Source organism: Anguilla rostrata, chromosome 3 (assembly GCF_018555375.3).
Source record: "Anguilla rostrata isolate EN2019 chromosome 3, ASM1855537v3, whole genome shotgun sequence".
Lineage (NCBI taxonomy): Eukaryota > Metazoa > Chordata > Actinopteri > Anguilliformes > Anguillidae > Anguilla > Anguilla rostrata.
The window spans coordinates 10109070-10132572 of record NC_057935.1 but is presented as its reverse complement, the minus strand read 5'-3'; the positions used below and the strand labels follow the sequence as shown (position 1 = coordinate 10132572).

At 49.3% G+C, this 23503-nt stretch overlaps 1 protein-coding gene across 18 annotated transcripts in view; it reads left to right on the top strand.

Annotated features, from left to right (window-relative positions):
• LOC135250072 (protocadherin alpha-C2-like) overlaps positions 1 to 21696 on the top strand; it is a 121390-nt gene extending 99694 nt beyond the window's left edge. For all 18 annotated transcript variants that reach the window (XM_064325964.1, XM_064325970.1, XM_064325966.1 and 15 more), the window contains exons 2-4: positions 1974 to 2032; positions 6699 to 6784; positions 18611 to 21696. In XM_064325964.1, coding sequence (XP_064182034.1) covers positions 1974 to 2032; positions 6699 to 6784; positions 18611 to 18903 — 438 coding nt within the window. In that variant the 3' untranslated portion in view covers positions 18904 to 21696. The remainder of the gene's footprint in view (positions 1 to 1973; positions 2033 to 6698; positions 6785 to 18610) is intronic.
• The last annotated feature ends 1807 nt before the right edge of the window (positions 21697 to 23503 follow it).

The following is a 23503-nucleotide window of genomic DNA, read 5'->3' as shown; positions in this document are numbered from 1 at the left end:
TGTGGCTCCTTCTCCAATGATGTGTGCTTAGATCTGTGCTCATCATTCATACCCCATAGCCATGTCAGTCAGGCAGCTAGTGAGGTGCTGTCTACAGTAATACTCACCGTGTGTAAGTTGCACGCATTGTAAATGATAGGATATATAGTGATGGTGATGTGGTGTGCTATTCAGAAAGTGTGAGATATGGTGAGTGATACGTTCTACATGGTTTCATTATGGGTCAGTGTTCTGGTCCTTTTTTTGGGGGAGTGGGGGGGGGGTGGTAAAGGGTAATGGCCGTTCTGTTCTCTGTTCCGAGAGAGGAAAGTTTTGTGAAACGTGTTTTATGGATGTGCCGTTTCTCGGTCAGAAAGCGCAGAACTTTTCTCACAGAATGCCATTGTGTGTTTATGAAAGGGAGAGTCCATTTAGATTATATTAGCTGGAATTATAATTGGTTCCTTCGCACAATGCTGCTATTTATTGCGTGGAATATTATGGACAGCTCGGGCCGTGCCTGGAGGCGCCGCAGTCCTTCCAGATTACAGCCGATATTGGATTTCCAGATGAGAAATGTGTCCTATTTACGGCGAAGCAGCGCCGGGCTCTCCATCGACAGCATGCCATTTGTGTCACTGAGATGAAATGGCCTTCATCCCTCCCCCTCCTTTCCTCCCTCTCTCCATTTCTACAGCTCTCTCACTTCCTTTCCATCCCTCCCTTTCGCCTTCCTTCCCTCTTATCCCGTTTCATTTTCATTCACTGCATTCTCCCTCTTCATCCGTCTCTTCCTCACCCTTTCTCCCTCTGTCTCTGTCACTTCTGCTGTCTGTCTTTCTCTCTCCTTCTTCCTATCCTTATCTCCCTCCTTTCCGGGATTAAAGAGTGTTAGGTTACTGCATGTGGGTAAATGACATGCTCGTCTTTGAGTCTAGGTGGAGTGTAAATCATAGTCTGTATTTTTTTGGCTGAAGGAAAGCTGATACTGTTTCAGAGCTCAGAAAATGTGTGTGCTTTCTTGCACTGGTTTTGCAGTGGCTGTTTTTTTTTTTTTGGTTAAATATATTTTCAGCCCCCTCACATTCAGTTTTAAAATTTTAGGTCATAACACTACAGTATTTGAGTATGACATGGTAGGTCTATTTCCTGTGTTGGTCTATTTTTGGCTGGACCGCAACAGTGGGGCCAGCCCTACAAACGCTAATGTCTGTGACTGAGTGACTGAGTGAATGATGAAGTTACAGCATTGGTCAGCCGAGTTATGAAGTTACACCATTGGTCGGCCGGATCACATGTGTTAGGTCCAGCCATGTACTAGGTTTTCTAGTCTTTTTTTTAAATCTTAGCAATCCTGAAAAACTGCCCACTTCAGGTTTGAAAGTGGGTGGTGGTCTTGTGAGGTTATAATACTGTACCCTAGTCTGGACTTGGTTATCTACATCATCACTATGGTGGTATGTGTCAGAACAATCCGCACCACAGCAACCAGGATGCTTGACACTGATCACCTGGGCAACCCCACCAGTGGGTTAAACAATGCTGCCATAATGTGATTGGACGATCAAGACAATCCAGCTGCATGTGCTCCAGCAGTGCGTTCTGACCTCTGTTGGGCATAGGGTGGGGGGGGAGTTCCCAATAAAATGTAGAAACATGCTCAGTGGCATCCCTGGGACTTCACTAGCTTAGTAAAACCCTCATTGCTATGGAAACCGTGTTCCCAATCTGGCTTTGAGCTGCAGGGATGTGAGCGGGGGAGGGGAAGCTTCACCTGGCTGCGGCAGTTTGGTGCTCCATCATGGAGCTCGGCTCCAATTATGGTACCTCCACCGCCCCGCCACACGCCTCTCTTATGACTGGGGCTCAGATGTGCAAGCTCTGTTTAAAGAAGATTGCCTTTGGTGTGATGGACCTGTGATGACCAACTGACATTCTCCCTCCCTTCCTCCCCCTTTTCTCTCTCTCTCTCTCTCTCTCACTCTCTCCTACAGCCCAAGCCCCCGAATGCAGACTGGCGCTACTCGGCCTCGCTGCGAGCTGGAATGCAGAGGTAAGACGCCTCTCCGTTGTGTTCCCTCCCTAAGTCCTCCATTTCCTAGGCACGTGGTCCAGCCCTCCTCCACCCTCCCCCTCCACAGGAGCGACAGCAGCCGTATTTGAGTTTCACATGCCGGTGCAGTTGAATGAGTGCACGTGAGGGCGGGCTGAGGCCGAGAACAAGTGGGACACAACGCCGGGCGCCTGGGGCGGCGTCCAGCCCAGGACGCGGCGCTCCCACCGCGGGCAGCGCCGGTAAATGCCCTGCCGTTCCTTTGGCGGAAACCAGCCAAGAGGAAAACTGCCCAATTTGGTCCCCGCTTCGCCGGGGCGGGGGGGGGGGGGGGGCGGAGACCGGCTTAAGCGGCGGCCACCGCGGACGCTAGTTAGTGGCCCCCCGGCAACATCGGCCCGACCTCCTGGCTCCGTCCCGCGTCCTTAACGAGGGGGCCGGGCGTATCGGCGGCGATGACCTAACGAGCCCCGCGCGGCCGGGCGTCTCTCCGTCTGGCCCCGCCGCCTCGGCGCGGGGGAAAGTGGGTCATCGGCGGTGGAGCGCCTTGTCCCGCGGCCACGGGATCCTCACGCGCGCGCTCGCGCTCCGCTGAAGGACGCGGGGGGGGGGGCGACGGACCGGACGTAAACAGCGCGCTCGACGTGGAGTGTCTTTCAGCGCTTGCCATGTTTAACCAACAGCTGGTCAGGGCCTAGCCTTTGGGCATGGGGCTGGCCGGGGGGGCGGGAGGGGGATAAATGGAGGTCGACAGCGGACTCCGTCGGTGATGAGCGTGTCAGTGACTCTCCGTCTGTGCGGAGGCTTAGAGAGGGAGCTGTGAAACATGGGGGTTAAAAGGAAGACCTGTTTGACCCCCAAAGAGTCAGTGAAGATCAGGGAGACGCTTGTAGGGGGTGGAGGATCTACATTTGCTTGATAATGATAGACTGGTTCATGATCATTTTCCATCTTAAGGAACCATGTCAGTTCAAACAGGCATTGCACCTTAATGGTTAAGCTGTCTGTCTTTGTGCACTTCTCATAAACAAAAAAATATTTTAACAAAGAAAAGGATGGGTTCTAAGTTCAAATCTTCAGTCTCTTCAGTCAAAATAAAAAATAAAATAGTGTAAACTGACAACCTGCAGTTTTGATTTAATTAAAGTGGTTTCATGTGAAGTGCTCAAAGGCAATTTTACCGCATTAAAGGTAATTAAGCAAGAGGAAGGGTTGGATGATCTGGAAAGCTTGATACTGATCAAAAACATTTTTAACACCATTGTCAGGAAAGTGTTTTGTCTCCTGTATATGTAACAGACTAGTAAATGTGTTGAAGGGTTGAAGGTAAGCAATGTAATGAGGACTTGCTGGCTGTGTAAGTGTGTGTGTGTGTGTGTGTGTGCACGGATAAATATATGGCCCTTTCCCATGGTCATGATCGAAAGCAGCTGTGTCCATTTTACGCAATCGTGGTGTTTTGTTTAGAACACCGACATCCGTTTCAAAAGAGGTCACTCACAGTGCTTGCACAAAAAAAATGAAAATACTTATCTTTTTTTGTAGTACTGACAGTGCTGCGAAACGCTGTGCTGGGGCTCTGTAGAAAAGCACAGAATGTACAATTTCCCTCAGAATGGCTGAGCTTGTTCAAACCGAGGAGTCCGTCTATTTAGATTATGTTAGTTCGAAGGCGTGTGTGTGTGTGTGTGTGTGTGTGTGTGTGTGTGTGTGTGGGTGTGGGAGTGAGAGTGTGTGCGTGTGAGGGAATTCAGAATGAGATTGTTGATGAGCGTATCATGTTACAGTACCACAGGGGCTCATTAATATTGTATAAGGCACCTCCAGTCTCTCCGGGGCTTCTGCTCAGCCTGCACCATCAGCACCCCGAACACCCCACCATAATGCACAGTGCATTTGCACATTCATATTTCTCCGTACTCACTCAATCACTATGGCTGCTCTCACTGAGACTGCACTGAGGTTTACTGTGCTGCAAACAAACAGACTGCTAGAGCCCAGCCAGTCAGTTTTCACCTGAAGATCATTACTGATCCATCACTCAAAATTCACATCACTCAGAACACGCTTGCGCAAATGTGTATACATGCACAAATGCACATGCATACGCTCACGCACATAAATGTGCACATGTATGCATGCATGCGCACACACACACACAAACAGTCACAAACACGGTGTTAAAATCCAGCAAGGTTGGATTTGCAGACACACCCCGCACTGCAATGCAGATCCAGCTACCCACCATGATTTCAAAATCTTATTTATAAGGATAAAAGGTTGTTTCTGTGTACAGATGTGTACTGTATGTGTGTGCATGTGTATGTGCATGCATGTGAGCATATGAATGTGTGTGTGTGCGCGTACATGCGTGTGTGTGTGTGTGTGTGTGTGTGGATGTGTTCACATATGTGCCCTTTTTGCTGTTGTCGGGTGAGATGTGCATCGCTGTCCTGACTGCCTGCAGCAGCGCTTTAGATGCCATTGAGATGAAAAAGAGCGAGAAGGAGAAGGAGAGGGGGAGGGGGAGAGAGACGGTGACATGGGGGATGAGCCAGAAAAAAGATACGATTAACCAGTGGAAAGGGTTCATGAGATTATTGGTTTTTAAAGCTAAATAAACAGCTGTAGTTAATGTCAGTCCAACATTTATTGCCCATGAGGGTAATTAAAATAATGATGAATTATGACTTGAATAGGGATCCTTTTAAGAGATCATTTCCTGCCGAAAATCTGTGCAATGTTACCTTTATGCAGCAGCCACACCCAGTTTCGCTGCTGCTGTGGTACAAAAAGACAGAGAGAGAGCGAGGGAGGGGGAGGAAGAAGGAGTGAGAGAGAAGAGGAAGGACAGAAGAAAGAAATGTGGGGGAGGGAGGGGCACAGAGACAGGGGAATGAGAGAAAGAGAACACCGTTGCCTTGGAAACATAAACAGAAATGAGAAATAAAGAGCATCCTGGCCAGGGTTTTTATGGTGGCTGTGTGTAAATAGCAAGAACGACTGGAGCTAAAATGGTGGACCTCGATCCTCTCATTGTCCTTCCCCCCTCCCAACTGTCACCTTCTCGCTCTCCCTTTCCTCTGTCAATCACAGACAGAACCCAGCCCACTCTGCCTATCACAGATAGACACACCGTCTGCCCCATGTATTCCCCAATCATAGAGGCCCAGTCTGCCACACAGAGACCAGCCCAGCCTCCAGATAGACAGCCATCCCACAAACATCCAGCACAGCACAGCACACACCACCCATGCCATTGATCATAGACTTAGTCCAGCCCAAACCATCGAGCACAGAAAAGCCAAACCCACACCATCTACCAAATATGGAGCGCAGTCTGTCAATCACAGAAAGGGCCAAGCCTCAATGTGCTCTTGTGCTTTTCCAGACAGAAGCTGACCATGACTCATCACATACACAGTTCTGTTCAAAGAGTTGACAACTGACATAGTTTGTTCCTTCACTGTGTTTTTCTGATTCGATTGCTCTGAAATATCATTCAATGCTGGCATGATTTATCAATCCAGTATGTTTCTCGGGGTTTTAAAGCTCATTTTGAGCTGTAGTCTCCACCAGATTGTTCTGTGCAGCTTTGGCATTAACAATGGGATCCAGAGAAAATTGTGCATGATGGGTACACCCGCAGCAGGAGCTGGAGCGGGAGCAGGGATTTGGAGCCGATGGGTGTGGTTATTTGTCCCTCTTTGGGATGTTCCTTGGCAGAGGCTTTGCAGCCTCCGTGTTACAGTTATTCCATGTTTCGTCTGGCCTTCGTCTCACACTGTATAATGGTGAGTCCACGTCTGCCTATCGGCTGCCTCTGTGTCATACTCATGCTAAAGCATAGCAGGGCCAAACAGCGTACCCTCGCTGAGCTTCACAAACAACACTCGCCCCCCAACCCTCAAACCAAGTTGATATGCAACAGTCGCATATGCTAACGGCACGTCTGATTGAGGATAGCGGAGCGTTGAACTTCGACCCCAGACGGCTCGATGCCTCTTGGGATGTGTATGCGTCCCCTGAGGCCGCTCACGCGTGAACAACATGGAAGCGATGGAGGAGTCTGGCCCCTGTGCGTCTCTCCATTCCCCCCCCCCCAGGAGGATCCGGCAGACACATACGTCACAGTCCCGGGGAGATTGCAGTCTCCGCAAGCCGTGCTACGTCCTCGCGCCCGTCAGAATTTCACAGATCAAACTCCGTCGCCGTAATCCTCTTCCGTAATCCGGTGGAGGTGGAGGGGTGCGGTTAATGACTCATCCCATCCCAACTTACCCATCCTCCCCACCAGTCTCACACTGCCATCACATTTGTCCCCACCGGCTTTTTCGCAGCTCTTCTTTGCCGCTTAAGCACCAATCCTTTTAGGTTGCGCCGCGAGCTAGCGTCCTGCGCTTGCGCGCGGTCAGCATGGACGCAGGGCCGAGCGGAGAGGCCTCTAATGCCGCACAGATTCCCTTCTGCAGCCCGGATTAGAAGCCATTACATGTGTATAAAAAGGAGAGGTAGGAGAGCGTGATGAGTGTAGGAGAGTGTGGTGAGTGTGTAGGAGAGTGTGGTGAGTGTGTAGGAGAGTGTGGTGAGTGTGCAGGAGAGTGTGGTGAGTGTGCAGGAGAGTGTGATGAGTGTGTAACCTGTGTGTGTGCTTTGTCTCTTGCAGCTCGGTGCACATGGAGGAGTCCTCGGTGATGCAGGGTGCTCAGGGGGTCCTGGTGCAGAACTGGCCCACCGTCTCCAGCGCTGCCGGTAAGGGGGGCTCGTCCGGGATGGGCAGGACCAATCACGCGTGGCTGGGCCAAAGCAGGCAGGATGGGCTGGGCCGGGCCGGGCCAAACACACCTGGCTAGGCTAAAGCAGGACTGACTTCCCCTGAGATATACAGGGCTGAGAGAATTTACCAGTGACCAATGAAGATAAAAAATACAGCATCTCTGTGACCCCAACGTCTTGAGATTCATACCTATGGGGCACCATACCTGTCTCTTATGCCCCTCACCATACACGAGCACTGTCACTTCCCACTGTGAAGCAGCCCAGCTGATTTCCTTAGAGCAAATGTATCCTTCACAAGTCGTGGACTAAATGGAACTCTTGAGGACAGGGAGTGAGGGATTCTGGGTAAATTGTGTTATGTCATCACAAGCAGGGTTTTACATACTCACCATCTCTCTGCTGTCCAGAAACAAAAGACGACTCTACATTTTAGTATAATGAGTATTAATATTCCACACAAGCAGTATTTAGTGTTCACATATCTCATCCCATTGCATTTCAGTAATATTTTAAATATGCATATGTACCAAATGAAATGCCTAATCAGATGTGTCAGTTTATTCATTTCCACTCTAATGTATATTGTAATTGATTTTATGCATCAGATAAATCGCATCATTCATTCATCAAAATCTATTTTTAATTGAATTAACATTGAGAATATTGCATTTTTAAATGATTTCATGTTGTGATGGGGGATGATGTGAGGGGAAAAAAACATTGCATGCTGAAATTGTGTGATCTTCTGTATAGCCAGCTATTTGGTTCTTGTGTTTGACTCTACAGCCCACGTTTTGCACATAGACTGAGACAGTGACCTTCGGGAATGACCATGTGACCTTTTAGAATTCCTACATACGTCTGAGGAGGAGCTGGGTGGAGACTAGGCTCTCATCTCTGCAGGCAGTTGGGTTGCCCTGGCAGCCCTATACACTGTCTCACTGCTGTGGATGGCTGCCCTATAGCCTGAAAGAGTGTTAGGGCAGGGCACAAACATCCCATTAAGAATATATTTCCACGCTCTCTAGAAGACATTAACAGTGCAGGGGTTTATGGGTAAGTTAGATGGGCCCTGACAGGGGCAAGGGAAGGATTTTGGTAGTCTGTCTGAAAGATTAAGCCTCTGTAATGCTCAACCATGTTACGCACTGACCGTATGATTCACTGACCGTAATAGCAATAACAATGACAACACTGAAAATAGTAACAACTGATTTCATTTATACATGAAATGGTGGTTTTCATGATCTCAAAGTTCTTTACAGTGAAGGGGGTAACTCCTCTGAACCACTAGAAATGTTTAGCACCAACCTTGCTTACACACGGCCGCCATTTTACACCAGAAATTCTCCACACACCACACGTTAGCTTAGCTGGAGATGGGGGAAGTTATTGGGCCAGGACCTTGGCTTACTTGAAGCTAGCCTGAACCTCGGTCTCATCCAAAAGACTGGCCCACCATCACCATTTTTAGCAGCAACTTAATTTTCACTGGAGGCCTTCCATCCAAGTACTTAACCAACGTACAGTACTGCTTAAGCTTCAGTCATTCAAGAGGAGCAGGGAATATGGGGTTATGTCTGGCAGCCTATAAAAGTCTGACTGTACTACACTAACCTCTTGACACAGCAATGAACTTGGAAAACTTGGCAGCCAGCTGTGGTGAACAGGACATTATTCCACTGAGTGGGGGATTTGCGAGCGCCAGATTATTTCCTTGATTTGTCTTTGCTTAATTAACGGCCTAATTTGTTCAGCTGGGCACAATCAAAGACTCTGTCAAGGTCGGTGTGTACTTGATGAGAGATTTGATTAATCCCAGGAAGTGCTGGCAATAAAATGTAATGGGGTCAGAAAGAGAGAGTAGGGGGGATGCAGTTATTCGGGTAATGAACAAATCATTTGCTCCAATTAAACAGCTGAAGATGACCCGGAGAGCAGCCCCTTTAGGAAGAGCAGTTTGTAATATCCTGGTGGTTGAGGTGCATATGCTGACAAACTGCCCTGGCGCTGAAATTAGCACTTGGGCGTCAGTGAGTGTCCTCCCTCCCGCATCGATTTCCTGTCGGGGCTAGAAGAGTTGCAGCCCGCGGCTTTGGAGAGTATCGACAGCCCCCCCCCGGCCCTGAAACAACCCGGGCCTGGAGGTGGAGTAATGGCCCCTGGAACACCTCGGCCTGTGAGGAAGCACTGCCAGGCTTCGCCCTGGCTTTTGCGTCCTGTCCTTATGAGGGAAGCGAGGAAGGTCGAGTGCCACAGAGCAAAAGACACGCCCCGCCCCGCCCCGCCCCGGCCGTCATCTGGGTTTCCGTTTCGGTTGGCCGTTCCTTTGGTCGGCTGGTCGGTTGGCTGTTAGCGGGCTGGTTTGGGCCACTTGTGAGTCAGGGCTGGAGAGCCCGCTTACATTCGGTGTGGTTGCTAGGAAGGGGTGAGAAATGGGCTGTTCTCAAAGAACATTCAGTCCAGTATAATTTTCTAAGAGCTGCACTGTGGAGACGAATGCAAAGGGTTTAGGAGCAAACAGCAGGATAAAATATGTTACTGGCAAAGGAGAGAAATGCTTCCCTGAGAGTGCAGGTGGCGGGGGAGAGGGGGAGGGGAGGGTGAGGAGGAGAGGAGGGGGTGGCGATGGGGGAGGGGGAGGGGGGTTGCGGTTTGCGGCTCTATGGCCGCATTTGGTCCTTCTCCGTTCCCGCACCTCGCTCCGACAGATGGAGAGCAGCCGACGCCCAGATTTAGCAGAAGGGTTTTAATGAAATGAGGGAGCGTGTGCGGCGAGAACGGCGCCTTCAGCAGCCCCCCTCTCCCTCGGCTGGACAGGGGCACGTACAGCGGGGGCTCGGGGAGGGGCTCAGAGGCGGCGTGGAGAGGAGAGAAGGAAGGAGGGAGAGAGCGAATGAAAAGTGAGGGTGAGAGGGAGGGGAGGCTGCGCTGGCTCTGCTGGGTTGGTTGTTGCTAGGGGAGAGCTGGTTGACTCGGAGCTCGGAGCATTATTCTCCATCAGCAGCATCGCTGGGCTGAGGCTGCGGAGCCCCGCTGCTGCGCAGGAGGATGCAGTTTCCACGGCAACCATTCATAGTCTGAGCAGAATGCCGAGAGAGGCAGGGGGAGACAGGAGAGAGAGAGAAGGAGAGAGAGAGCCAGAGAGAGGGGGAAAGAGAAAAAGGGAGAAAGGGAGCAAGAGATGGTGGAGGGAGGGTGACCTATATATTCAGATCTCTTTGGTACGGAGACGGGGGCAGGTTTAATGCAGGTCGATATGCATCAGTGACTCGTTTCATGGCGGGAAGCAGGTAGTAACAGCGGTCGGCACCCGCAGACAGGAGCGCGGACAAAGCACCTGCCGCTTCTGTCGGGCCACCGGAAACCTGTGGCAATGCGGGCCCTAATTGGCAGTCTGTGGGTGCCACACAGGCGTTATGTAAGACTCAAGGTTAAAGACTTCTCCTCGGGGCTGCAGTGCATCTGTCTGCAGTGATGCTCTGCATCCCACTGCCTGCCTAAGGAGGATGATGGCTTTGCAGTAAGTGATAACAGTGGATCATTCATCAATCGCTGTAGCCACCGCCGGCTTCCCCTTTTGCCCTACGAGGGCTGGACTGGTCTTGCTCCGCCTGGTGAACCCGTGCCAAGCGGGGTGTGCTGGAACCTGTGCTTCACTGCACCACCAGCGGCTTACCGTGAGCTCAGGAGCTTAATCCCAGAGCAAGCTGTTTCCACAGAGCTGCCAAATATCAAATAATATTCCACTGCCCTCGCTCCTTTTTCTCCCCGTCCCCTCCTTTCCTTCTCTCTCCCGTTCTCCCACTTATCCCCCCCCCCCACTTCTGTCTATATCACTCCTGCTCTTCTCCCCTCTCTGCATCCTTCTCTCTCATCTCCGTTACTCGGAGCTCTGTGCAGTGCAGCGAGAGGTCTCTTCATCGTCAGTGAAATGGAAGCATCATTTCAAAGACTGGCGAAACAGCACTCTGGTGTGGGGAGTGCTGCTGACTTCTCTCTTCGGATTTTTAATTTCAGTCTAATCCCATTGGTATGTCACTCAGCACCACTGCTCTGCTAATTAATTGGTTTGTCTCAAAAAGCTGTCATTTCTAAGAAAAGACATCTCTGGGAATTAAGATGTTTTGAGGAGTCAAAAAAATGTTTAGCAGGTGGCCATTGTACAGCAGGGTTCGTTGGAACTACAGATAAGGGACACACTCAAGGTGTAGTAGTGGGGTTGGTTTGGGCAGGGCTGGGCATAGTTACACTAGTATGGTGAGTAAACGGGTAAGTTCAGTGCTGGGCTTAGCGACTCTGGTGTGGTCTGTAATGACTGGAATGCGTAGCAGCATATCTGGCTTAATGTAACATGTTGCAACAGTCTTTGCCGTGTGTGCACCGCGCCATTGCAGCTGCAGTAGGTCTTTGGTCCAGAATCCCTCAGCTGTGAGAATGATGAGTGCGCACACATACTGTTTGTACGCACATGTAACACACACACACACACTCACACAAATTTTAATTCTTTATTTAGGTCCACATTTATAAAATACATCATAAGGGCCCAAATATATTTCCGTTGCTGTCTTATGTCCTTCACTTGAGTGGTAGAAAGCATACCAGTAGGGATAAAGCCAACAAAATGCAGGTTAGACATTTGCATCTGAATTTCACCGACAGGAAACATTATGGGTACAAGAAACATCTTCTCCTCCATATTCCGCGACTGCCTATAATGGAGGAAAATGAGCAATATTTTGCTGGTCGCTTTGCTCTCCATTTTGCCAGCCCCATTATCCTAAGACCTCTGACCACAAGCCTGTGGACATGGCCAAGGCACACACACACACATACACATGCACACACACACACACACACACACACATGCACACATGCACAGTCCTCCTGCTTCGTGTTGCTCGCTCCCCTGGGAGTGACCCTCGCCATATGTTGCGCAGAGAGAGATTGGGCGGGGCAGCGGCAGGAAATCACGGTTCGTGGCGTACAGCGTTGTGTCATCTGGCAGCCGCGCATTAATATTCCCGTTCGCGCCCGCTCCAGCACGGCACAAAGGAGCCCGGGACAGCACAGTCTTTTTTTATTACTGTTCTCCAAACAGGCGCATTAAAAACCTCGGGTGAAGAGCCTGAGACAGATGTGTGCATTCAGAGCCCGCTGCAAGCCGTATATTCCTGATGAAGATGGTCTATTACGGCGACCGTGGCAACAAGCCAGGCTAATATTGACCGTATTTGGTAATGCCGTGGCAGCTCTCCGCGGCTGTGGCATTTACGCGGCGGTGCCGATTATGTTTCCCCACCGCGCCTCCTGCATCCCTCCCCCCTCCCCCTCCCCCAGCCCCGTCTGTCAGCCATCTTAAACGAGCTGTCTCCAGATACCTGAAATGGTGATTGTGTGTGCGCGTGCCTGTGTGTGCGCGTGCGTGCTCTCCCCGGGTTCACCGTGCCCCTCGCTGCCGCCGCCGACACGTCGTTATGAGTAACGAGCGCCCGCCGCTCGCCTGTGAAGGACAAAAACAAAGCGGCTGAAGCGCTCTCCGCCGCGGCTGCCTCCAGTCAAGTGTCTGATCGGCTCAGTAGTCAAAGCCTCACAGCGCACTTTGCACACGGCCCTACAGGGACGCTGAATACCAAACGCTGGACACGAAAGGACAATTACCCCACCCCCACCCCCCCAAACCAACCAAGACCGGACCCTCTTAATAATAAATACACATCATTTCCGCGATAATTCAAGAGATCAGAGGCCTCTGGGGCGGGTCTTATTCGTCTGATTGACTTAAACAGACACACATTCGCGAGCCAACACCTTTTTTAAGGAGGCTGAGTCAGGCTGCTCGGACGTCCCGGACGGGGCGCTGGACTGCAGGCGGGCGCGGTGTCCGAGAGGACCCGCACCGCCGCCCGGGGCGCACCGTTCCTGGGGGCGGGCGCGCTGCGTCGTCGGGGGCGATGAGTCATCAGACTCACCGCGGGGGGTCTCTGTTTCTGAGGAGCGTCTGCGCCGTTTTTAGACGTAATTGCGGGCTAAACGTAGCCGTGGAGCAGGGTGCAATTAGCTGCGGAAACACTTGCAGAGGAGCAATCCTGCACTTGCGAAGACTGCAGGGGGCTCGCGCTCCTCTGGCACTCAGTGTTCCGTGAAGGGGTTCTAATGTAGGCATTCAAAATACCCGCACCGTGTAACAATATTTTGGTCAGGGCCATTCTCTTTTCGTTGTTCGAAGGGCTTTTTTTTTTTGGTCCAACTTGTTCTCTTTTCACTGATCGGAGGACTTGGGTCAGGGTATCGTTATATCTTTTTTGCTGATTGGAGGACTTCCTTTTGTCAGACCCGTCCTGATTGGCCTACGCCAATGTGTCAGTTGTCGCTCGGCCGCCTCTGCTTGGTCCTCAGCAGCGTGTGCGGCACCGTCTTCTGTTTGTGCCCGAACGCAGTCAGCCTGTTTCAGATCATTTCCCTGTCGATATGCTGATTCGCAGAGAGGCTGATGCAGAACAGCAGAAGAGTATCTTATTTTTTTTTTGTTTTTTTTTTGTCAGAATGCGGAGCGGACTGCAGGTGCTATACAGGAAGGGTGTTTCTCTTGTACAGTACTTAGCTGTCCAGCAGACGCGTGAGAATTCATTAATTGCTGCTGTCCTCTGGCAATGCAGCCCAGCTCATTTATGAGTCACTGCGCGGGTCATGTTACAGTCCCTGCCCTTGCCTGTCCTGTGCCCCACCCTCTTCCTGATTGGACAGGAGCTCATTCATTATTCATAGTGTTAAACCCCGGTTCTGACATTTAGATTATCCTCGGAAGCGCAAAGCACTGAGCGGTTCGACTTAATTGGCCGTGTCAGCTGAACAGGCAGACATCTCGCCCCTGTGGGTTGCGTGTTTTCGCCTGCTCGCCCCTCTGACCCGAAGATCCGGATAACCGGGCTGTGCGAGCGGAACGCTGCGACCCGTTCCCCCGCGAGCTGAGCAGCCATGTTAGGAAGGGCTTCCGCAAATCCGCGACGCCTACGAGCCGGCCGCTAATCGGGGGCGCGGTCGTCGGCGTAATCGCGATATTAAAACTGCATCAGCAAGCCGCAAGGCCGGGCAGAGGCACACCCGTGTCAGAGAGAGGGAGATGGAGAGAGAGAGACCGACAGAGAGAAAGGGGGAGAGAGCGGTTTTTGCATTGCAACAGCGATCGGCAAATCAGACGGAAGCAACCGCGATGCGTTCGCCTGAGCCGGGCGAGGCCTGTCTCTTTGTTACCATCCTCGCAGGGAAAGGACAGAGGGAGGGGAGGGAGAGAGAGAGAGAGGGAGAGAAAGAGAGGGGGGAGAGGGAGAGAGAGAGAGAGAGAGGGAGAGAAAGAGAGGGGGGAGAGGGAGAGAGAGAGAGGAGGGAGGGGAGGAGAGAGAGAGAGAGGGAGGAGGGGAGAGATATCTTTTGCTTTGTGTGTGACAGCGTGATGGTGGCTGTGAAGAGAGGGGTGGGGTCGAGAGCAGACTCCAATGTAGAACCCCAAACTGCCCCCCCCCTTTCTGTCTGTCAGTCTGCCCTTCTGTCGCTCTTTTTTCTCTGCATATCTGTCTGTCTGTGGGGCTGGGGGGGCTGGGGGTGGGAGGGATTTATCTGTCACGGATCATGAGCAGGAGAGAGACAGGTGTTTGGCACAAAGGGATCATCCCTGTCAAATTTCACTTTCATAAATGTGGTCTCAGAAACATCACTCAGACCTCTTTCCCCTCAGAGGGTTGATGAAAGAAAGAGGAAAGATGGAGGCAAGGAGAGGTTATTCTGCTGCTCTTTAGATGGCAGGCTGGCTGGGCATGCAAGAGGTGAGCTGTATATGGCAGAAACTAGTGGGAGGGTAGAGATGGAGCTTTGTGTGGGTACAGGAGGGTAGGGGTGGAGATCTTTGTGTGTACAGAAGGGTAGGGGTGGAGCTTTCTATATGTACAGGTGGGTACGTATGAATATAGGTGCAGTATGTCTGGAGGAGAGTAGGGGTGGAGCTATGTGTATGTAGAGGAGGTGTGAGCTCTGTATTGCGCTGAAGGTCTTTTTGCTTTCCATTGTTAGCTGGTTTTCTTTGTTTTGTAGAAACCAATGTGCAGCTCACAAAAGCACTAATCTGAAAACACAACTGTGTGCATTACGGATGATTCTACATATTCTATAAGGCTGCTGATTGTTGGCCTGATATCCAGGTCCAATTCCAGGCTTCCGAACCAGACGTGATGCATTTCAGAAGGCCCCATCTCCCCCACACCCCAAATAATTACCACAATCATAATTATCATAATGATCATCATTATAATCAGAAATAAAAAGTAACGAGAATGAACATACAAATAAGAATAAACGCCTCTTCGTGTGACCCATTTTCCTCAAATCACTGAAATCCTGTAGATTTGTCTTCTGTCTGTTGACTTCCCGTATGAGTCACATGCCACGCCCTGCCTCTCACTCAACTGTCAGTTTGAATATCCATCTCCTCATCGCTCATCTGATTGGCTCAGGCTGGCGTCGCTCGTGTTGTCACGGGCGTTTCTGTGGAAACATACCACTTGAGAAAGCAGGAGACGCTGAGGTTTGGAAGCGATGACCACAGCTCTGTGGGCTCGGCCAATCACGAGCAGGCTCCAGCTCCTCTCTGAGGCCCGGTGAGGCTCATCCGTGTTTTCGGCTGGGCCTCGAGCCGCAGTTTGCGGGGCCCGTTGCCAGGGGGCGGTGTGTAATCCTCAGTGGGGTGGTTGAGGTCGGGTCCCTCTTGTTGGTGTTGTGACTCGGCGCTCCCGCATTAGCCGGCGCGGCGTGTTTGTCTCGCCGCCGCGGTGTCCCAGTAAACAGCCCTTTCTTCAAAGTCCTGGAATCGGCTTAGGAAGGAAACGGAGGCTAAATCAAGCGATCCTGAGGGATGAGTGAGGCTATCGCATTAATGAGGGCTCGGTCGCCTTCAGTCACTCCCCTCTGCCTGAACCCTCACCAGCACCAGAGCAAGGAGCTAAGGCTAGGCGGGGGGACATCAGAGTGGGACCTTCCAGAGTGCCTTCCTCCTATCAACAGCTGCCGAGCTGTCGTAATCTCTCTCTCTGCCTCACTCACTCACACATTCGATCACTAGCTTTCACGCACTCACTCGTTCATTTACTCAGTTTCTCACTCTCTTCATCTCGTATTCAGTCACATGCGCTCTGTCGCACAATCAGTCCGTTAGCTGTAACTCACCCTTTTAGTATATTCAGAAAAGGGGGATTGTTCCCTGAGGGAAGGAGTGAGTGGAGGGCTGGGCTGAGAGGGGGAGAGATGGAGGCCGAAGAGAGCGGAGCAGGATAATGGCACATTGTCCCGCCCCCGCAGACACAGCTGCACGTCGTCATGGCAACCGTTCCTCTGCGAATGCAGGAGGCATGGGTGAGGTTCCAAAGGCAAGACAAGAACAGAAGAGCAGCCCTCTTCCTGTCCTTCTCTCCATCCCACGCGTACCTTTGGGACTGCTGTTGACATTTTGGGCCTCCAGGTTTGGCAGTATAAATAGGGAAACGATATGCAAATACTAAGGGCGGGACCAAGAATTAGGCTGTTCTCGACGATGCATAAATTGCAAAAGAGTCCTTGGAGGCACTCATACCCACCGGCCCAATATCATTATCAACTTAATTCTCCTCTGAAAAAGCCTTTTTCCTCGCTCATAAACATTGCAGGAGGTGAACTGAGCTAGAGCGTGCACATCCTTTATGCTATAGCCGCAGGTGCTGGGCAGAGTCCAAATCAGCACGCAAAAAACTGAGCTAATGCTACAGTCCACGCACTGTAGCTAATGAAAAATGCTGCCCGTTTAATTACAGCAGTCAAAACGTCGACGTTTCGACACGGTCGGGTTCTCCTCAGCATGCGGGTGAGCGTTGCCCACGGTGACTGTACTCCGAATGGCGAGGAGTGTAATTCCCCTCTTTCGGTTGGGGCGCTGAAGAGGCTTCCTGTCTCCGCTAACCACCGCCGTGCCGGAGAGCGGGGGGGAGTGGCAGCGCAGTCTGCGGGCGGCTCCAAGCCGCTCCTCGCTTTCCTCCTCCCCAGGATCTTTCATCTGCTTAATCGCATCAGCTATTAGACTGCACTAATGCTGAGCAGCAGGTGCTCAGAGCACCCAGTAATTGATTAACAGAAAGAGAAAGAGAGAGAGAGAGAGAGGAGTCAGAGAGAGAGAGAAAGAGAGATGGAGATAAATAGATAAACCCAGGATATCTGCAGAAACACACATGGGTGTCCAGGCTGTGTAATAGCTGTGTTCAAGTCTGAGCAGAGAATAAGTTCACCCAACAGGTTGTCCATATGGAAAAATGGTACATGGAAATATATGGGAACTACATGTTTCAAATATGTTGTGACAATATATTTAAATATTCAAAATTGGCTGGTTTTGCATGTTTATGAAATATGTTTACATATATTTAAAAATAATAGTAATATTTTGAAATGTGTGCACAGAGAATGCTCATTCTATACATATATTTTAAAATGTATTTAAATACATGCTGTTAATTTATGTATTTCATAGATAAATTACACAATGCATTTAAATACATTTATCATTTCCCATTATATATTTAAATATATTACTTTTCCGTATGGGTGGGCAGGTCTCCTCCAGCTTGTTGGACTGTGCCACTGTCGTCTGGAACTCCGTGCCTTTGCTGTAAAGGCCGCTTGTACCAGGAGATTAGGGCGGATTTACAGCTCGGTCATCTTCAAATGATTTGTTCGTTGAAACGCGCTGCAAACCCACCCCACTTCTTTTTTTTTTTCTTTCTTCTTCTCCTCGCTGAAAGGTCATCGCTTTCTCTTTTCAGCCTGTTCTGCTTTTTCCCCCACAAGCCCTCAGCTGCTCATGTTCGGGCGGAGTCGCGCAGACGCGCGGGCCCCTCGCTGTGGGTCTAATGCGATTGCTCCGCCCGAGTCGCTTTGATTCGCCCGCTTATCGGACGCGCCGTGGCGGCGGCCGGCTCTCGTGTCCTCCCTCTGTAGCGCGGGGAAACCATTGGCTGTAAACATCCGCGATTAGGAACGTTACAGGGGAAATTTCTGCCCCCGCGGAACCCTACAAACGGCGGCCTGAACCCCAGTATGTTCTGAAGAAGGGCGTTTCGCTCATGAGCATTTGGACATATCCGGGTATGAATTAGCATAACATTGTAATGGCGGCCTGAACCCCAGTATGTTCTGAAGAATAGCGTTTAGCTCGTGAGCTTGTGAACATATCAGGGTATGAATTAGCATAACATTGTAATGTGTTCAAAGTTTCATGATTAAAATGTCTGATTGCATTCGAACATGCTGTCGAATATATGCTGCCTCCATTTTGTGTGTTAGAATAAAAAGCATTTTCTGCTGGTGACTGAAATGGCTTGACAGCGAAATGACCTCCTGACCTTATTCTCATTAAAGTCACTGTCTCTCTTTCTCAGCTTTTCTGGCTTTGGTGTATTTTTAGGGTATATTCATTTAATTAGTATCTTTCTTGTGTTGAATTGTTGTAGTAATAGCCGGAAGACCCTTCCTTTTGTCCCAGTTAATGATCACCGCCGTATTTTGCTAACAGTTATGATGGTGATGATGATGATGATGATGACAATAATGAGGATAATAATGATGATGACAATAAAGAGGATAATAATGATGTGAATGATGATGATGATGTGAATGATGATGATGATGACGATTGTGGTGGTATCCATGCTGGTCTGTAATGGAGCTTCTCCTGTTCTTCCCTTGTTCTCCCTTCTCTCCCCTCTCCCCCCCTTCCTGCAGATGCTGAGGGTGGCGAAGTGTCGCCTCCCGTAGGTGCGGGCATTAACAGCAACAGCTGGCAGTTCCGCTACGGCCCGGGCCCCGGCCCCCCGCAGCACCTGAAGCCGGGCGAGGTGCCCGAGGCCTTCATCATCCCGGGGTCGCCCGCCATCATCTCCATCCGCCAGGGCGCCGGCGACGGAGACGACAAGGGCGACTTCATCTCCTTCGGCAAGAAGGAGGAGAAAAAGAAGAAGAAGAAGAAGAAGGGCAAGGAGAAGAAGGAGAAAGGAAAGGACGACGGAGAGGAGTAGGGAGGGGCGTTTAATACAGAGCTACCAACTAAAGACCAAACGGCAGAGCAAAAAAAAAGAAAAAAAAAAGAAAAAAGAGAGAGAAACAAAAAAAGAATCAAATATGATGTTAAACTTGTACGTGCAGGGAGAGCTCCCTGCATTGTTAACCCAGGGCAACAGCATTCAATTCCAAATACTTCCAGAAATTTCTGCCCTGCCATCCTGGCACCACACACAAGGGCTGCCTGTCACAGAAGGCTTGCCTCTCTAACAGAAGGGCTGCCTCTTGATGCTCCACATTAAGATGGTGCCCCTTCTATACCACCCCCCCCCCCCCAAGAAAAAAAGATCCCCAGAGAGGCTCTCCTTCCGGCCTGATGTTGGCACCTCTGTCTCTCTCCTCCCGCTCGCTTCCTTCCTGTTCTCCCTGACAGGAAGGGCTCACATTTGGCAGAGAGCTGCACGCTTGCCCTCAGTGCTTCACATCAATCAAAAGATAAAATGTAAAAAAATAAAATAAAATAAAATAATTTTAAAAAAGGGAACAAAAGGTTAAAATTTGCTATTGGAGCAGGACACATGCAGCATTTGTAAATAAAGCAGGAAGGAAAAGCAGCGCAGGCCCCACCTTTGAGAAGGCTGCATCCATGCACACTTTTTTTAAAATTATGTGTTCTGAGAGGGTGATGACGTACAGCAGTCTGCACAAGAACCACTGTGCCTGACACACCCGAGGCTCCGCCCCTTAACCGAGCAGGTGTCCGCGGCGGCCTTCGTCCGCTCGAAAACCCGGGGTTGGCCAAAGGGCCCTGTGTACCAGCATCGTACCCAGACACCCTCAGGCTGAGGGAGAGAGGAAGGAAGAGGAGTCTTAGAAATATTTTTCTACCCAAAGCGAAGAAGAGAGAATAAAAGAATTGGGGGGGGGGGGGGAACAGGTGGGAACGACAGGGTTGAAATCTCTCCTCTCAGAGAACGCGTAGAACGAGGTTCGGTTAGACGTGGCCTGCGCTTAGATGGCGGGGGTTGTGTGGGTCTTGTAATATAGCAGGAATGTTTCTCTCTTTTTGATTTTTGAAAAGATTTTCCTTTTCTCTTTCGGTCGAAGCCTGATTCCGCTCTGAATGTTTTGTAGTTGTCCTTGGCTTCATGGTGTTAAACGCTTCTCTCCTCGCGCGCTGTCTCTTTGCTCTTCGGTGATCTCGGCACATTCAAGGGGACACTCTCTCTCTCTCCTGCCCCAAGTCCCAAAGTAGGACTCCCCGCCAGATAACCTTGAGGGTCCTGGCTTTTTTGATAATTTACTCATCGATTCCGACAGCCTCTTCACTGAACCCTATATGCTTTTTTTAAAACGATGAATAAGAGAACTGAAAAAAACAGTCCAACCACAGCTAATCTACTCTGGCTGCCCAGCTTTGCCTGATCTTCAGTGCTGTTTATTTCCTGCTCAGATTTTGAGAGAGGGGAAAGGTGCAGTCGGTTGTGTTCTCTCTTTTCATACCAGATTCCACAAGGGAAGTGTGCTGTGAGTCTGGAGTTTTTTTTTCAGAACTCTATTATGAGAGCTAATCCACTAATTAGTGTTTCTGAGAGCTAATGACTAATGACTTTTGACAAATCAACAAGCAACAGCATTAGGCAAGAGAGTAGTTTTCCTTCTGCCTTGGCTAGGAGGTAACAAGAGGTGGACTGCTCAACACAGTATTGCCTTCTTCAAATTGGTTGCTTCCTTCAATTCACATTAGAGTTCTGCTGCGTTTGGGTTAATATAATGTAAGTAAGCATGCCCATCTAAACTCTAATTTTGTAATTAATGACAAATTCTAAGAAACTGGCTTTAATCATCAAAACATTATCACTTTTCGGCAAGTATGTTGGCTGTCTTTCTTCAAGAACAGCAGCAGTCTGGGAAGACAGTTTGACAAATTAATAGATAAAAAGGAGATGCATTTGGAACATCAAAGTCTCTCCCTGCAATTTCTCTCCCTTTCTGTTGGTCTGTTTCTGCATAAACTGATCAGTTCCACCAAGGGTGGAGTTAAGTTTCTGCTCCGCTGCTATTGGATGGCTTAACTGTCTGTCTGTAGACACTCACAGACTCCACAGATCAATACTGTCACATCGATGGCTGTTGCATGTACTTATCAGAGGAAACACATATTGTATAGAAATGTATATATAGATAGTTATGATTTTATTAGTATTATTTTCCTTCATTAACCATACAAAATATACGTGAGCCTACAATCTCAAAACCACGTCTACGTTTTACACAGGAATCATGCTCTGACGTGTCTCAGACTGACTCTAACTAACCTTATTGATATGTGTAATGCTATAGTGTGATGCCCTCAATTGCAATTCTCTCCCTTTTTTTTAATCAACGATTTTTTGTTTTTCGGGACAAACAAAAAAAATAAAAAAAATAAAAAAAACCTTTTGTGTTAGGCATTTGACATGATGATTTTACTAACACTGTAACGTGAAACTGAGTTATGTATGCTCCTATGAAGAGACATCCTCCCCTTTCTCCCTTTACAAAATATGAAAAACAAAAGAAAAGAAAAAATATAACGGCAAAAAAAGGTAGATGTGGTGTATATATGTAGTGTACGCTTGTTTAGTGGTGTATGGTCCCATGGACAGCACTGGGAAGCACGGTGCTGCTCTATGCTGAACCTTATTGTACACCTGCGCATCCACTGTAATGGTGTAGTAGTGACTTTTTTTATTTCAATGGATACTGTGGTAACGTGTTTTGTTTATAAATCACAAATAAAGTTTTCTTTCTTAAATATCTTAAGAGAATGTCTCCTGTGCTTTTATTCTCATGTCAACCGTGGGGCCTCCTGGTGTTTTCTTCTTCTTCTATTAAACAGTTGAATATTCAGCGCACCATGAAATCGCCCACCACTGCCATAGCAGCGTCTCTATTGGTCAAAACCTGAGCACCAATGAGGTATGCAGATCCATGCTTATGCATAATTTTGCTTATTCAACCATTATATCTGCTGAAATGCTTACATTTGAGAGCATGCAAATGGGGACAGAGACCATCTGAATTAGATCCGCCAGACCTCTAATACACTATTTCTCAAATGTATTCTGAATTTTGTTTGTTAACCTTTAATTATCCATTACATTACATTACATTACATTACAGGCATTTAGCAGACGCTCTTATCCAGAGCAACTTACACAACTTTTTTACATAGCATTTTATATTGTATCCATTTATACAGCTGGATATATACTGAAGTAATTTCGGTTAAGTACCTTGCTCAAGGGTAAAACGGCAGTGTCCTACCCGGGAATCAAACCTGCGTATCCTGGGTAGTTTAACTGAGTATGCTTGCTCTTTTACAGCAATGCCCTCTAAACGACCCCCAGGTAGCTCCTGCATGTCTTTGGGCTGTGGGAGGAAAGCAGAGTACCTGGAGGAAACCCACACGATCACGGGGAGAACCTGCAAACTCCACACAGAAAGGTGGTCCTCCTTTTTTTTTTTTTTTTTTTAAACTATCGCTGCTCCTCCCTCCTCCTCATATGCAAGCACGAGAAGTCGCTTCTTTAGGCAGAAGCTGGTGAGGGGCTGGGGATGTCTCTTTAAGCAGTTTCCATTACAGTCCTCTAAGAACTATGAAGAAAACAAGTGATCAATAAACGTTGGTCTTGCAGTGAAAATTCACCCCAGCCCACAGCGGGAGGAGAGAAGATGGAGGGGGGTGGGGAGGGGGGGCGGATGCCAGACCACAGTCTGAAAAACAGGTCAGTCCTGATCAGCCTCAGCCAAGAGATGGAGCTCAGGGTGTGGGGTTTTTACGTCATGTCTATTTGAAAGTCTTCCAGTTCATCATTTGGCGTACATTTCTTGAAGGCTGCGCAGAGTGTCAGAACTGGCGTGCTTCGCCTGTGTTCCCTCCTCTGTTCTTGCTGGGGGAGAAAGACGTAATGACAGTGCTAGTTATTAGACCTAATTGTACAGCCAAGTCATTAACAAGTGAATGCAAAATGGGAAACCCGTAAGTGTGCCGTTGCAGTGAACATTCAGGATCCCGGCTTCCTCTGAGTGCTGTTTGCGCTCCCTGTAATTGAGTCTTTTGAAACCATCGGAAATATCCGGAGCCGACGCTCTTCCTCTTCTTCATTCAGGCGCTGAGAGCGGCACTCGGAAGGGTTCACAAGTTCACCCGTTTATTTGGGAGAGCAAAACATGCACTTTTCATTCCCTCCGCTCCCCTCCTCGCCTCCTCCCCTCCTCCTGATGCAGATAGGGGTTTCTATGGTGACGGGGAATGTGTTTCCATGGCAACAACCTGCAGGGTACATGGTGGTTGTGAAAGTGAAAGAAGATGAGGGTGGGGTAGGTGTGACAAGCACCTGCATGATCAGAGCGTCGTATATGCAGACATGCTCGAAATCTCTCTCCCTCTCTCTCACACACACACACAGCAGGAAGTACTGTATATTTCAAATTAGATGTGTTCATTTATGATGTTCCTCCCCTGAGGGATTTGTTTGACATGCGGTTCATTCTATTTCAATACATTCCCCTTGTTATTGGGTTCACAGGCGTATTAAACCCAAATTCAGACAGGAGAGAATCTGCACTGTC